Below are 17,090 nucleotides of genomic sequence, written 5' to 3' on the forward strand. Positions count from 1 at the left end.
TCAGGTTTAGGATTTTTTTAAAAAAAAACAATAAAACGGCGACGTTTATGCAGAACCGGCCGGTCACCAGTTCGGTCCAACCGGCCAATTTTTGACTGGTTCGCGGGTTCTTTGGCGGTTCTTCCCAAGACGGTTTCTACAGGAGGACCAGACCGTTTACGTTGTCGGTTCGCGGTTAAACCGATCGAACCGGCCGGTTCGGTCCAATTTTCAAAACCTTGGATATTTGTGAAAGCTTTCCAATGCTATTATGCTTTAGTAGAGTAGATGTTTTTTGGGAAAATAGAATTGATTTTTATATAAATAAAAATAATAAATTATTAATTAATGATCTTAATTTAATAATAAATCCACCTCTACTCTCTCTCCTCCCTCTCCCTCTCCCTCTCCCACGCCATCCACCTCTTCCATCAAATCCCCAACTCCCACAGAGACTCCGTCGACTACACTGCCCTCATCTCTGCCACTAACCCCAACCATGCCCTTCGCCTTTTCTCCGAAATGCGCTCCCTCCCCCTCCCCCTTGACCCCGTCTCCGTACTCTGCGTCCTCACTAAGTGCTCCCATCTCGGCTGCGTCAAAACGGGCTTGCAGCTTCATGCACTTGTGGTGAAGCTTGGGGTTTCTGGGTGTGTTAGAGTCTGCAATGCTTTGATGGATGTTTATGTGAAGTGTGGGCTTGTGGATGGGGTTAGAAGAGTTTTCGAGGATATGGGGTTGAAGAGTGTGGTGTCTTGGATTGTGGTCTTGGAAGGTGTGGTGAAAGGGGAGGGTTTGGAGAATGGGCGGAAGGTGTTCGATGAAATGCCAGAGAGGGATGAGGTTGCTTGGACTGTGATGATTGTGGGGTATGTTGAGAATGGGATGACTAGGGAGGCTTATGAGCTTGAGGGAGATGATTTTTGGGTGTGGGTTTGTGTTGAATGGTGTGAGCCTTTGTTCGATTCTTTTGGCTTGTTCGCGGTCTGGGGATGTGAGCTTGGGGAGGTGGGTTCATGGGTATGCTGTGAAGGAAATTGGGTGGGATGTGGGTGTCATGGTGGGGACTGGGTTGGTTGACATGTATGCAAAGTGTGGGAGGATTGGTGCTGCCTTGGTTGTGTTCAGGAACATGCCAAGGAGAAATGTAGTGGCGTGGAATGCCATGATTGGTGGGTTGGCCATGCATGGGAAGGGAAAGGATGTGGTGGATATGTTTGATTCCATGATCGGAGAAGGAGTGAGCCCTGATGCTTTGACTTTCTTGGCCTTGTTGAGTGCTTGCAGTCATTCGGGTATGGTTGATCTCGGTTGGAAGTACTTCAACGAGCTTGAGTCCATTCATGGGATAAATCCGGAAATGGAGCATTATGCTTGCATGGTGGACCTCCTTGGTCGAGCCGGACGATTGGAAGAAGCCGAAGCTTTTATTAAAAGCATGCCATTTGCTCCAAATGAAGTTGTTCTGGGGTCTCTTTTTGGCTCTTGTTACACACATGGGAAGGTGAAGCTTGGGGAACAGATTATGAGAGAGTTGGTTCAGATGGATCCACATAACACTGAGTATCATGTCTTGCTTTCCAACATGTATGCATTGTCTGGGAAAGAGGAAAAGGCAAATTTCTTCAGGAAGGTTCTTAAGAAAAGGGGTATCAAAAAGGTGCCAGGAACGAGCTCAATGTATGTTGGTGGCCAGCTTCATCAGTTCATCGCCGGCGATAAGTCTCACCCGCAAACTGCAGGGATTTACATGATGCTAGATGACATGATTCACCGGTTGAGGTTGGGTGGCTATGTTCCCAATACAAGTTCTCAGGTTTTGTTTGGTTGTTCCACCAGGGATGATTGCACTGAGGCATTGGAGGAGGTAGAACAAGTGTTGTTCACTCATAGTGAGAAGCTTGCACTTGCTTTTGGCCTAACAAGCACTCCATCAGGTTCTCCAATACACATTTTCAAGAACCTAAGGATTTGCCAAGACTGTCATTCTGCTATGAAGATTGCATCTTATGTATACAACCGCGAAATCGTGGTCCGAGATCGATATCGGTTTCATAGTTTCAAGCAAGGTTCTTGTTCTTGCTCTGACTATTGGTGAATTCAGCACGGATGGGAGCTTGGTAGGATTGTTGGGGAAGGGTGAGATATACCTGTTAATCCCTTGATCCACTAGTGTATATATTTTAAAGTTGCCCATAAAAGTATACTTGTAGGTTTAAAATCTCTTTATAGTAAAATCTCCTAGTTGTAGCAATTACCAATTAGTCTAATTTCTGTAATTCTATTCTTATTTAATATTCATAGAGACTCAATTTCCCAGTTAATTTCTTTTTCATCCATACTGCTGTTGTATTTGTTCATTGATAATATTAATGTTGAAGTGATTCACAGTTGTGAATTAACAACAAACAGAGTATTGCATACACATTTATGTAACACACCTATACATGAGAAGCTATCTTGGAATTCGTAGATGACTTCGAAGCTTTGTCATATATTGTCGTCACAAGCAATTGTTTTCACTTTATTATCAGGACGGGACAGTAGTAAACTACTATTGTAGAATATTGTTTTCATTTAATATTATTTGTTTGTAACTGATACCAGAACTGGTGTAGCTGTTGCTATTATTGTGCATTACATATTCTGTTTTCTGACATCGAAAACTGGTATGTCACTGTTGATGCAGGCTAAAGGTTTTGTTGCCAATTCTTTTTACAGTGGATTGTCTGCTACTGAGTTTTTCTTCCACACAATGGGAGGGCGTGAAGGGTTTGTTGATACAGCGGTAGGGTGCATATTTTGAATATACTATGCATATTGCATAATATATAATCAATCAGAGCTGGTTTCAGTTAAATCAACAGTTACTATTATTATTATTATTTTTTTATTAAAATCAGAAGCTAATTGACAACCAGGATCTGGTTTGTTAAGGTAATGTAAGCAGCCGCTGGTACATATATTATGACCTTCAAATTGTATTATGTAAGGAGAAATTATTTATTTTTGTACTCAGTCCTCCCAATCATCCATCTAGTTATTGACAAAAAGTCTCAGGACCAGCAAATATATAAAAACCTAACCATCATTCAGCCAGCAAGTATTTTTATACCATCATAATACGGAAAGCCTCACGAGCGTTGTTGAAAAGATTCGATACGATAACACAAACGAATCTCTCTCACGCTCCTCTCCAAGGCATTAGGCGGATATCTCAGCTTCTAGCCTCTTTGATGAGGGTTAACATGGTTCTGCACTCGCAGTTCCATTGACGAAGGTTATGAAGCTTTACCTCTTCAAGATCGCGGCTCCTTTACTTGACTTGTCCGATTTTCAAATCATCGGTGCCGCTGTGTTTTGCACTCTTCCAAGAGGAGAATGAAGGTCTCGATTAATGGAGGATGTGACACTCTCACCGGTTGTTGACTTTCTTACTCTTGCATAGAAATTCTCTTCTCTATCGCTCATTCCTTCTCAACTGCAGAGCAACTCAGAATTTCACTCTCTCGCTCCATGTCAATGGTGAAATCAGTTTTAGAAGAATAGAATATTGAAGTAAGCAGTTTCTCCCTCTTCTAATTTCATGATTTTTGTAATGGCTTTCATATTGCATCAATGAACACCATGATGATTATGATTATGAATTTTTTAGCTTGCAAAGTATGTTATTTATGTTTTTCATAATAGAGTTTAAATTGAATGTATAAAATCCAAATTATACATTGTTCGATTTTGGTTTTCATAATGCAACAATGCACAGTTCACGCAAACCAACTGTTTGATGAAATGTCTAAGACAGAAAATATAAAAAATGGTGGTGTTTGTTGCTTGTTTTGATTTTTCACTGTAATTTCAGTTATGTACTGCGGTTGTCTTTCTACATTTCAGTGTAAGACACCATGTTAAAGCATCAAACATACTGAAAATTTACATCCATTTAACCATAATTCAAAATTTCTATATTAAAAATGAGACATGCAATTATGAGTTATACATTAACCTTCAAATAGTGTTTCACCTAGTTTGGCCTCCTAACAACATAATAATTTATTAATTTATATGAAATAAGCATAGAAATAAATAAGAAAGGAACATAGATAATAAGACAAGATGCATGCTCAATGAAACTGATCTAACCTTAGCTGCTAAGAACCCGAAGTAGAAGTAGAAGCATCAAATTTGTAACAATTCAATGGATGTGGTCATGAAGGAATGTTTGTTAGCAGATCATTCCATGTACATACATTCAAATCTTCACCTTTTTTAAGTTTTAGTGTCATTTGTTAAAAGGATTGCTGTAGTATACATCCTCACGTATTGTGTTCTCTATGTATCTAAATCCAAGAAAAAGTAAATTATGCTATTGCATTCTTGGTTCTTTTTACCATTGTGGCATTTGATGCCCATCCTACCGACTATGCTAAGAAAGTTGATATTTCTGTTTGGTTTTGTTTAGCTATTTTTTGGATTTATGTTGATCATCCCATTCTTTTCTCTTATTTTTTTATGGAGAAGCATCAACACTTTGATGTTGGCCTTTTATTTTGAATGAATGAAATTCAATGATGCTATACTAGATCGTAGAAGTTTTAATGATAAATAAATTTTTAATTGGCTTAAATCTTTGGTTATGATAGATCATAGAAGTTTGTTAATGATTCTTATTTAAGCAAAAGGGTTTTGTTGATTCAATACCTAAGAGTAGTTGAGATACTTCACTCATTACATTTTGCATCTACTTTAATGAGATTTTGCACACCTTATTCAGCACAGTCTGCACCCATCTTAATGAAAATTTTCACACATGAATCAAACTGTTTGCACCCACTTTAATGAGATTTTGCACACATGTATCAGATAGTTTGCACCAAGTTTAATGAGATTTTGCACAACTCACTCGGCACAATTTGCATCTACCTTAATGATATTTTACATACATGAATCAGGCAGTTTGCACCCACTTTAATGAGATTTTGCTTTACCATCTGATGTATGCTTACTTTTGTACAAGATGTGCCCAAGGTTGGCATGTGTTTTGGAACCCTTGATGATGCAAATCAATTTTATCAGAATTATGCCAAGCGCGTTGGTTTTGTTATTAAGATAAGGTTTACCCGAAGAGTTGGTAAAGATAAGGTTCCTAAGAATCAAATGATCACTTGCAATAGGGAAGGAAAACGCAAGTCTAGAGTTTCACCAATAGAAAAGACCAACTCTAGAACCAACTACAATTTCCCCGCGAGGATTTCTATTAGGTTGAATAAGGAGGGTCTTTGGGTTATATCCAAGGTGTGTTTGGATCATTCACATCCTTGTGATCCGGAGATGGCAAAATTGTTGACACCTAATAGAGAGATGAATATGTACATGTGTCGAGTCATTGAGAGGAATGATGAAGCAGGCGTGAGACCAAGCAAAACATCTCAAGTGTTGGTGGATGAAATGGGAGATTTCTCTAAGATAAGCTTAATGGAAAAAGATGTTAGGAACTATTTCAGTAGAAAGGTACGCAATGTTACGGAAGAAATGGATGCTAGGAAGATGTTGAAGTATTTTACACGGATAAAGGATATGAACTCTGATTTTTATTTTAATCTTGAACTTGATCAAATCAAGCGTTTCAAAACTATATTTTGGGCTGAAGCTCGAAGTAGAGCAGCATACGAGTACTTTGGTGATGTAGTTTCGTTTGATACTACTTATAAAACTAATCGTTACAATATGCTATTTGGTTCCTTTGTGGGGCTTAATCACCATGGTAACTTAGTGCTTCTTGGGTGTGGTTTAATGACTAAGGAAAATTTCGGCTCGTTTACTTGGTTATTTAATGCTTGGCTTAGATGTATGCATGGAAAGGCGCCTAAAAGCCAATGCCTCGGAATGCGAGCTGGAATTGAGAATGTGATGCCAGGACACGTCATAGGTTATGCATTTGACACACTTTGAAAAAGATTCCAAAAAAATTCAATGGATACAAGAGATATAAAGAGTTACAAAGTGATTTAAATAATATTGTTTGGGAGTGTACTTCAGAAGATGATTTTCAAAGTCAATGGGACGATTTTTTGATTGAATATGGTCTAGACAATAACAAATGGCTATCAGGTACTTCTCTACACATGAATTTTTATATTTTGCACATAGGAATTAGTATATCAGTATTTTGAAAGTATAAAGTGGCTATCATATTCTATTTGCTAGAATTCTAACAGGTTTCAATGTGCCTCTAGTATAATTTTCTTATTCTAATATTTTCTAAGTTTCAATGTGTTATTAACTTGTTTATGGCAACATTTGCATCCACTTTTGTTAAGTTTGCTCACAAGAATTTTTTTTATGTATATTTGTTTACTATGATACATAGATATCTATGAAGAAAGACATTGATGGGTTCCAATTTTTTTTACCACTTTTTTTGGGTTGGTATGCAATCCACACAACGAAGTGGGAGTATGCATTCATATTTTGATAAATTTTTAAATAACAAGAGCTTGTTGATTTAATTTGTCAAACAGTATGACAATTGCCTTGGATGGAAGGAGGAACAAGAAAGAAAGGCTGATGTTGAAGACTATAAATCAATAATACCTTGTGCCACTAATTCCTTAATAAAGAAGCAATTTCAAGGTGTCTATACTAATGCAAAGTTTAAGGAAGTACAAAAGCAATTTAGAAAGAAAGTAAATTGTATTTTGCACATTATGAAACTAGTTTCTACATCTAAAGTCTATTCTATTTGGAGGATGTATCTACTTCTAAAGAGAAGGTTTATGAAGTTATCTACAATGCGAAAACGAGGATATTACATGCAAGTGTCAAATGTTTGAATCAAGAGGTATATTATGCTGTCATAGCTTGGTTGTCCTAGGGCATGAACGTGTGAGAGAAATTCCAAGATACATTTTGACCAAGTTCATCAATGTATAAGTTCATCAATGCTGAATTGAAGCCGATGATTTTGACTAAGCTATCTAATTGAAAAAGAATTCTCCAACCTTATTATTTTAATAAGGGTAGTGTATATGTGATGATAGTAATAATGTGTGTAGTACTTTTGAGCTGCCTTTTGTTTTTGGATGAAATAATTGTAATGAAAATTTTACTTTACCATTTTCTTATTGATGAGTAGTGCATGCATGGCACTTCTTGCTGCAGTAACCAAATAATGATTACTTTTTTTTTTAACATCTGAAGGGTGAATCAAATACATGTCAAGGCACTCCTTGCAAGAAGGACAATTCAATCAAGAGGAGAATAAACATGATGGAAATAGAGGTAAAAAAGACACATGGACATACTATTTTTTATGAATTTATTTTGCTAGCCATGTTATTTTTTTTAATTATTTAAATAGACTTTTGATGTAAAAATTACTATTTTAAGGTATATATAAAGGATAATCAGTTGTACTTTATAGTTAACTGATGCAGCTTCTTTAGTAAGCTACATGAGTGTTGAATAGAACCTTACCAAAATGTTAGGTGCTGCTAAGAATTTCTAACACCAGGGGATAGGGTGTGATCTGAACATGAAATATGATGTTTTTCCTACCAAATTCCAAACTGTTAATACTATTATGACTCTAATTACTTTAATTTGAGCATGCGTGCATATACATATAATCTAAAATATTTTAGGCCAAGTTATACATGAAATATTTTTATAGCATACATTTCTTGTTTTGGGCCAGCAAATTTGTATTTTTTGGGCCAGCAAACAACCAGTTAGTATTTTTCTGCACCAAATAAAAAAATATCCAAATGCATATAGAGAGCGTGAGTACATGCTCTTTACCTCACACGTTCTTCTTCTTCGCAAAATCCCACTCTCTCTCTTTGTCGACACTCTTACAGTGCGCTCTCTTTCTTGCTCTCAACGCTGATGAGCACTCTCAACGCGAATTAGTCTTCTTGAGCTCGCTGTCCATCGCCAGTAGCGTCTCCAATAGAAGTGGCATTACTCTCTGTGACAGCATCTCTCGGCTCTCTATAATTCCCTTTCGTTTCTACTGATGCGATATGCTTTTGCAAGGTTAAAATTTGTATTACTAAAAAATTTTAATGTGAAGGTTAATTAGTTTTTATTTTTGTTCATTCATTGCTTTCTGCAACATTTTGCTTCTCGCTTTCATTTCTAGTGTATCTGAGCTTTGGTATATATATTGTATACAGTGAACCAACTGGGACAACTGCAACAGGAAGTCAGACTCTGCAACCAAAATAGATTGGCTTAGCATCATTGTAATATTGATCTCTTTGTTTAACTCAAATTTGAATTGTCATAGAATTGCTCTTTAAACTTGGTAACTGTAAACTTCTATTGTGTATTTGACCTTGAGTCTCTGTCTTAGATAATCTGTTCATTACTGGTGTCATCCTTCTGTATCCATTCAAAATATGACTTAATGTTTCCTGTCTATTCATGAAAATCTTTAAGCACTTTATAATAAAAATATCTTTTGATTTTGATTTTGATTCATCATATCTTGTTTATGAAACTTAGGTACTTTTAATTTATAAATCTTTGAAAAAATTCATTATGCCATTATCTTAGTTACTTAACTGGTAATTGACTTTTGACAATGGCTACTGTTGGCAGAGGTTTGTTGTGAAAATACTGGCAATCGTTACTGATGCGTTATGTTTCTAGTTGGAAATGTACAATTGATTTGTAATGTGACTCGGTTTTTTATTTGTGTTTGTATTAATAATATGTTTTATTGGTTAATCAAACAATACATCAATTGACTATTAATCTTTTTTGCACCCAATCAATTGACTTATGTGCTTTCATAAAATATGATTAATATGCAGTGATCATTTGAAAGGGAAAAAGATCCAAATATTAAGATGCCGCAAAAAAGTACAAATACAAAGAAATCTGAAACATGAACAAGAAGGAAAATGCAGTAGGAAACTCTTGAAGAACTAACATCTCAGGTATATTGTGTGTTTATTACTTGCAAAGTTATTGTTTTAGCACCTATTAAATTTTATCTATCTGATTTTATAACAGTTCTTTGCTTCTTTGTTTTCTTCAATAGTTCAATTTGTACTTATCTATTAGACAATTTATAACAATGAAGCTTTGGTGCATGATATAAAAGCACTCTTACACTTATTTATGGTGCGCTTGCTTCTGATTATTTGAAAAGTAATTTTACAGTAAACTTGTGTCCTTAGAAATGCTTAAATTTCTCAGAATTAAGATCTTGATTATTGGTTGTAGTCCAATTTTGTTGTTTCTGTTATTGGTGGCTCAAGTTGTCTTGCTACTTATAAAATTTACACAAAAATGTGAGAAGTGAGAACGGATTTTTTTGTTAATTAAAGAAAAAAAGAAAAGCTTAGTTTTGTGAAAAGAAGCAAACCAAAGGCCCCCTTAATCTATGTCTGGTGTGACTGAGTACAATCTTGAATTATATTAAAAAATTAGATAGGTAAATTCGTTGGTTTAAATTTCAATTATTTGGTTTTAACATATAATTATATATATGCTGGATATGGATAGTGTGTATGTGAAATTCATCCGTGCATATGTGATGTTCATAACTTTTGATGTAGTTCATTGCTCATATTTTTGCACCCATTTTAATGAGATTTTGCACATCTTACTTAGCACACTTTGCACCCATCTTAATAAAGTTTTGCACACATGAATCATACAGTTTGCACCCACTTTAATAGATTTTGCACACATGAATCAAACAATTTGCAGTCACTTTACTCAAATTTTGCACATATGAATCAGACAGTTTGCATCCATTTTAATGAGATTTTGCATACTTTACTGATCACAGTTTACACCCAATGTAATGAGATTTTGCACACATGTATCAGACAGTTTGTACCCAATTTAATGAGATTTTACACACATGACTTAGCATAGTTTGCATCCATCTGTATTTGTATCTGAATGCGAGTACTACTGTTATTATGATTATGATTATTATTATTATTGTTATTGCTATTATTTTTCAAACAAACCATGGTTAAATTGGGTGGAGATTTTTTCCTTTATGTTTGCAGAAATTGATAGAATATCGTTGTTCTCCCAATTTATTTTTCACAACGATAAATTCACTTACAAAAGAGAAAAAACTTGAAGTGGATAAAATGGAATTCTCATCCTTAAAGACTATTCAAGATTAGAAAGTTTATAGGCGGTTATTCCTCGCACTTGCTAAAGCATATAACAAAGCCACAAGCAAACTAGAATTAGTGGTGGGGGATATCAATGTGACAATAGACAAAATTGCGGAAGCTCTAGGATTACCTTCAATTGGTAAAAGCTTTTCAGAAGAAGAAGAATGGACTTCAGAACAAGAAAGATTGGTTGCCCCGTTGAAGTCTGTGAAAAATCCATGGCTACAAGAAATATTACATTCTAGATAATGTAATATTTCAACATCTAACGGGAGAGATTACTTTAAGAGAGCATTTACAATGTTCATTATTAACTCAATTTTGGCACCGAAAAGTATCCCTGTCATATCTTCAAAGCACTTACGTGCCATTGTTGATGTAGAGAACATCACAAGATACAATTGGGTAAGATTTGTGTATGATGAGCTTATGAAAGGGGTTGAAAAATTCAATGAAAAAAAATACATTAAGCATTGATGGTTGTCTTTATGTTTTGATGGTAATCAATCTATTGTACTTATCTTTCTTTTCCTTTTTCGATTTCTCTTTTGATGATAATCATTACATTTACTATTTTGCTTGTAGATTATCTATTACCATAAAGACGCATTTGGAGATAAGAAAAATTATATGGGGCCTCCACCATCATGGGTTGCTTATTAGGATAAAGAAAAGCTTGACCAGAAGTTGATACAGGAGTTATCAAAGCAAAGGGCGACGGTTTGTTTTATCTATTTTATCTTGTTAATTCAATATAGATTTTTTTTATCTTGTCACCTTCTCTTTTCTTACAAAACCTTTATTTTTGTGACTATTATTGCACGGTATTATTACCCTTTTAATTAAGCAAGGTGTTGTTGATGCTAAATTTGCAAAGAACACAACAAAAGCATGGGGGACGAATGAGCTTAATAAAAATGATAATACAATGAAGGAGAAGAAAGAAAGGTAAATAAATAAAGTTTGGGGTATTATAAATGAGAGGACTAAAGCCTATGAGTTTTACAAACACTCTTTATCACTAATTAAACGTTTGGTACTACTAGAGATTTCTAATATTTTGCTTTTATCTTTATGCTACCTTCAAAGCTCAGTAATTCTTGTTCTAAGGCTACCTGTAAGTTTATAGATTTGTTTTATTTTGATTTCTTGTTTATGAATTTGATGAAGAAAATAATGACAATAAAATGTCAAAGAAAGAAGGTAATGTGTCAGATGAGGAAAAAGATAAAGGAAAGTAAAAATTAGTTTGATTTATCTTTTGTGATAAAAGAAAATATAAAGTAAAATATAAAGTGTGTGCTTTTTTATAGTGATGTAAAGCAAGATGAGAAAAAAAATGTCCAAACAAGGTAAAAATAGTGTATGTCTTTTTTTATAGTTATAATTTTTTTTTATTTGTCGTTGTGTAAATCTAATTATTGTTTATATTGATATAATAGGTAAGAGGAAAAAGATGAAAACAACACGAGATCGCCAATAAAATTAGTAGAAGAAGCTGAACCAAACAAATTAATGATGCCTAGCAATAGTGTATTGTTTCTTGTTTTGATAGTTCAATGTAATTTTTGTTATGTAATACTAGTTATTATGAGTATTCTACACTGTTTTGACTATGAATAATGTGATTATATATGAGATTTTGCAACTATTTTAATAAGATTTTGCAGACCTTATTCAGCAGAGTTTGCACCCAATTTAATGAGATTTTGTACACATGAATCAAACATTTTGCAATGAGATTTTGCACACTTCACTCAGAATATTAAAGTGAAAAATCTCATTAAAGTGGGTGTAAAATTTCTGATTCATGTGTGCAAAATCTCATTAAATTTGGTGTAAATTATGCTGAGTAAGGTGTGCAAAATCTTATTAAAGTAGTTGCAAAATTTCATATATACTCACATAAATCATTGCCAAAACAGCGTGGAATACTTATAATAACAAATAGTATTATGTAACAAAAATTACACTAAAATCAAAATAAGAAACAACAAACACCAAGAACTATAATTTATACCCATATTGCTAGGCGTCATTAATTTGTTTGGTTCAACTTCTTCAACTAATTTAATTTGGCGATCTCGTACTGTTTTCATCTTTTTCTTCTTCCCTATTAAATCAATACAAACAATAATTAGATTTGCACAACGACAAATAAAAAACGAAATCATAACTATAAAGAAGCATATACACTATTTTTTATCTTGTTTTGACATCTTGCTTTGCATCACTAGAAAGAAGCATATACTTTATATTTTACTTTACATTCTCTTTTATCACAAAAGATAAATCAAAACTAATTTTACCTTCCTTTATCTTTTTGCTCATTTGACACATTGCCTTCTTCCTTTGACATTTTGTTGTAATTATTTTCTTCATCAAATCTATAAATAAGAAATTAAACTAGTCCAAATCTATAAACTTAAAGGTGACCTTAGAACAAGAATTACTGCGCTTTGAAGCTATCATAAAAATAATAGCAAAATATTAAAAAAATCTAGTAGTACCAAAAGTTTAATTAGTGGTAAAGAATGTTTGTAAAACTCATAGGCTTCAGCCCTTTCATTTATAACACCCTACAACTTTATTTATTTACCATTCTTTCTTCTCCTTCATTGTGTTATCATCTTTATTAAGCTCCTTCGTTCCCTTTTCTTAGCCAAATTAGTTGGTGCTCTTGTTGTATTCTTTGCAAACTTAACATCAACACCTTACTTAACTAAAAGGGTAACAATAATAGTCACACAAATAAATGTTTTGTAAGAAAAGAGAAGAATGTGACAAGATAAAAAAAACCTATATTAAATTAACAAGATAGAATGGATAAAACAAACCGTTGGACTTTGTTTTGATGACTCCTGTATCAACTTCTTGTCAAGTTTTTCTTTATCCCCCAATAAGCAACCCATGGTGGTGGAGGTCCCATATAATTTTCCTTATCTCCAAATGCGCCTTTGTGGTAATAGATACTCTACAAACAAAATAGTAAATGTAATGATTATCATCAAAAAGAGAAATCGAAAAAGAAAAAAAAAAGATAAGTACAATAAATTGATTACCATCAAAATATAAAGACAACCATCAATACTTAATGTATTTTTTCCTTGAATTTTTCAACCCCTTTCATAAGCTCATCATGCACAAATCTTGTCAAATTGTATCTTGTGATGTTCTCTATATCAACAATGGCACGTAAGTACTTTGGGGATGTGACAGGGCTACTTGTTGGTGCAAAAAATGAGTTAATAATGAACATTGTAAATGCTCTCCTAAAGTAATCTCTCCCGTTAGATGTTGAAACATTATATTCTCTTGAATGTAATATTTGTGAATATAATATTTCTTGTAGCCATGGGCTTCTTACAGACTTGAACGGGGCAACCAATTTTTCTTGCTCTGAAGCCCATTCTTCTTTCGGAAAGCTTTTAGCAATTGAAGGTAATCCTAGAGCTGCCCCAATTTTGTCTGTTGTCACATCGATATCCCCCACCTCTAATTCTAGTTTGCTTGTTGTTGTGTTATATGCTTTAGCAAGTGCGAGGAATAATCGCCTATCAACTTTCCAATTTTGAATAGTCTTCAAGGATGAAAATTTCATTTTATCAACTTGAAGTTTTTGCTTTTTTGTGAGTGAATTTATGATTTGGTGAAAAATAAATTGGGAGAAGAATGACATTCTATCAATTTCTGCAAACATAAAGTAAAAAATCTTCACCCAATTTAACCATGATTTGTTTGGAAAATAATAATAATAATAATAATAATAATAATAATACTCGCATTCAAATACAGATACAAAAGGGGACAAACTATGCTAAGTCATGTGTGCAAAATCTCATTAAACTGGGTACAAACTGTCTATATATGTGTGTGCAAAATCTCATTACATTGGGTGCAAACTGTGAGGAGTAAGGTGTACAAAATCTCATTAAAGTGAGTGTAAACTGTCTGATTCATGTGTGTAAAATCTGATAAAAGTGACTGTAAATTATTTGATTCATGTGTGCAAAATCTCATTAAAGTGAGTGCAAACTGTCTGATTCATGTGTGCAAAATTTCATTAAGAAGGGTGCCAAATGTGCTGAGTAAGGTATGCAAAATCTCATTAAATTGGGTGCAAAAGTATGACTAATGAACTACTTCAAAAGTTATGAACATCACATATGCACGGATAAATTCCACGTACACACTATCTAGCATACATATAATTACATGTCAAAACCAAATAATTGAAACTTAAACCAACGAATTTACCTATCTAATTTTTTAATGTAATTCAAGATTATACTTAGTCACACCATGCATAGATTAAGGGGGTCTTTGGTTTGCTTCTTTTCACAAAAACTCAACTTTTCTTTTTTGTTTTAACTGACAAAAAAATCAATTCTCACTTCTCATATTTTTGTGTAAATTTTATAAGTAGCAAGACAACTTGAGCCAGCAGTAGCAATGTAACAGCCTACTACACAGAGCCACTTAAGCCGTAAAGCAGAGGTGGTGTGGCATTATGATCTCTAAAATAAGATATATACATATAGTAGCAAAAAGAATATAATAAACTAGGAGTCTTGAAAAATGGGTGAAACAAAATTCGCGAAAATAAAAGCGCAACGCTCAGGAAACGGGATTACTTGCGTGCGAATAAAACTAAGGTTCATAAGTATAAGTAAACAGAAAGTGAGAATAGAGAGTCAAGAATATAAAATAACTAGCTCCTGACTCAGCCTGCGAAGCCAAGGCTGGCCGGAGAATATTTACATACATATATACATCTCCCATCAACCCAAAATACAAAGATAAAACCTTAACTCTCCTTAAACCTCTAAGAGGAACAAAATAAACAAGTTATTCGGAGAGAAAGCTAAGTACATATATACATAAGCTAAACAACAAAAGAACCCAGAACCACTTCACTTCAGAAGTCCAGATGCCTACCGAGGAGCTTCCTGACTTGCATCTGAAAAATAGCAACACAGTATGGGGTAAGAATCAGAGGTTCTCAGCACGATAAAGACACCACACACATAATATATAACCTAGAAATGTCAAAGACAATCCTAGAACGCTGACACTTAAATTATAAAGCTTAAAATACTAAACAGAAACCATAAAAAGGGGTAGGTATCTAGGAAAAATCTAAACTCATCTTAATTTAATCTTAACCTTAACCTGACCACCTTTCCTTCGTTCCTCCGTCTCCAGTGAGTTTGCACAGATAGACAAACTGACAATTACAAGCACAGGTAGGAGACAAGTAGTGCAAGTAACGAATATAGCAATTAACAAAATATATACAGTTAGGCACTCTCAAATAATGCATATCAAACAAACAAACATAATGCACATGATGTATGCCTGTCCTATGGCTGATGAGGCTCATCTGTCGGTTATCAAGCCAACCCGACAAGTCCGAAATCCTTGGACTGTCCCTTGTCGCACATCCCCATGAGTCTATGCATAGCTTTTTCTCATTTCATTCATAATTCATACATTCATACATTTATATATAACTTACTCAATGGGGGATATCCATTCCCGAGAATTTATACGTGCCCGGTCACCCTTACGACGTAAGGTCAACAGAGTATTGAGTCTCAACCTGGAACACGTGGTGGTAAGCCACGGTTCTATACCTAGGAAAACTCATATCTCAGATAACATTAAATTCATAAGCCGTATAATATTCATAACCATTCGCATTCATTACATAATCATTCGTCATAGCCATGACATCATATAGCCGTCATACATACACAATCTCATAACTCATCACTTTTAACCTTTACTTCATCCCCAAGTTACCCCTATTTCTTAGCTTCAACTTACTACTAGAGTTACTACTATGATCTGGGGCTAAAAGAGTGAAAATAGAGGTTTAAAAGTTTGAAATTTGACTTAAAAACACAAAAAATCCATTTTTGTTGAAACAGGGGCCACGCGTATGCGTGGGCGTGCGGAAATCCTTGCTCGCGAGCACAAGTCCCCTGCTCGCGTACGCGAGAATCCCAACCCGAAAAGGTTGGTCGCATCACGAGCGACTGGTCGTGTACGCAAATCTTAGGTCACGCATACGCGTGGGCGTACGTTTTTCCAAAAATTTTACTAAGTCTGAGAAAGCTGCAGAATTCTCATTTTGGACCTTAAACTTCCGACGCGTGTAACTTTTTCGTTTTAAAACATTTTTCATCCGTTCTTCGAACGGCGTCAACTTCACGGACCTAATTTTCATATAAAATAGATTTGAAATAGTTTGGGGATCCGAAAACCAAGTTATGACTCGTCGAAGTTTAGCCAAAAATCAATTTTTCACAAAACTTCAAAACCTCAACTTTCTTAAAAACCAACCTCAATTCAACTTACCATACTTATAAATCCTCAACACAACACATCTTCCTCGACACCACAACAACCACCATGGTTTTCCATGTCTCAAATCAACAAAGTCATGCATCAATCTCTCAATTACATCAACAAAATCATAATTCACCAATTCTAGACATATACATTGATGTCATCAAGTCAATAATCATCAATTCATCAATTCACATCCTAATATTTTCATGAATAGCAGTCTTCCAATCAAACACACAACTCGTATTACAAATCATCACAAGGATACTAATCATTAAACATTCATTTACGTTCCAACCTATCCTATGGTCGCCTAACCTAAGTTTTCACAGAACATTATATATTAAATATGCGAAACATAAATCATACATTGGCTAATTTCCACGTATTACCTGAGACACCATCAAAGAGGAACCAAATACAGCTCCAAGAATCCAAAATCCCCAAAGTAATGGCATCCAAACTCCACCAAGTCTCCAATGTATTCGATCAAGCTCCAATTTAACAATTTCAACTCTAATTCAACATAAACTCAAACTAGTTCATACAATTGAACAATTTAACACTAGGGCACACAAAATTAGACGAACCACAAAGGTTTAGAGTTTC

At 34.5% G+C, this 17,090-nt stretch overlaps 2 protein-coding genes across 2 annotated transcripts; both read left to right on the top strand.

Annotated features, from left to right (window-relative positions):
* LOC107621419 (pentatricopeptide repeat-containing protein At5g15340, mitochondrial) lies at positions 502-6,638 on the top strand. Its single transcript, XM_021114695.1, is given in 5 exon segments — positions 502-884; positions 886-2,180; positions 2,669-3,537; positions 5,823-6,087; positions 6,498-6,638. Coding segments are annotated over 2 exon segments (1,575 nt in total). The 3' UTR covers positions 2,078-2,180; positions 2,669-3,537; positions 5,823-6,087; positions 6,498-6,638.
* LOC107621418 (protein FAR1-RELATED SEQUENCE 5-like) lies at positions 4,975-5,928 on the top strand. Its single transcript, XM_016323440.1, has one exon. It carries the CDS (start codon positions 4,975-4,977, stop codon positions 5,926-5,928), a length of 954 nt encoding a protein of 317 aa, XP_016178926.1.

This window comes from Arachis ipaensis, chromosome B10, assembly GCF_000816755.2.
Source record: "Arachis ipaensis cultivar K30076 chromosome B10, Araip1.1, whole genome shotgun sequence".
NCBI classification, from domain to species: Eukaryota; Viridiplantae; Streptophyta; class Magnoliopsida; order Fabales; family Fabaceae; genus Arachis; species Arachis ipaensis.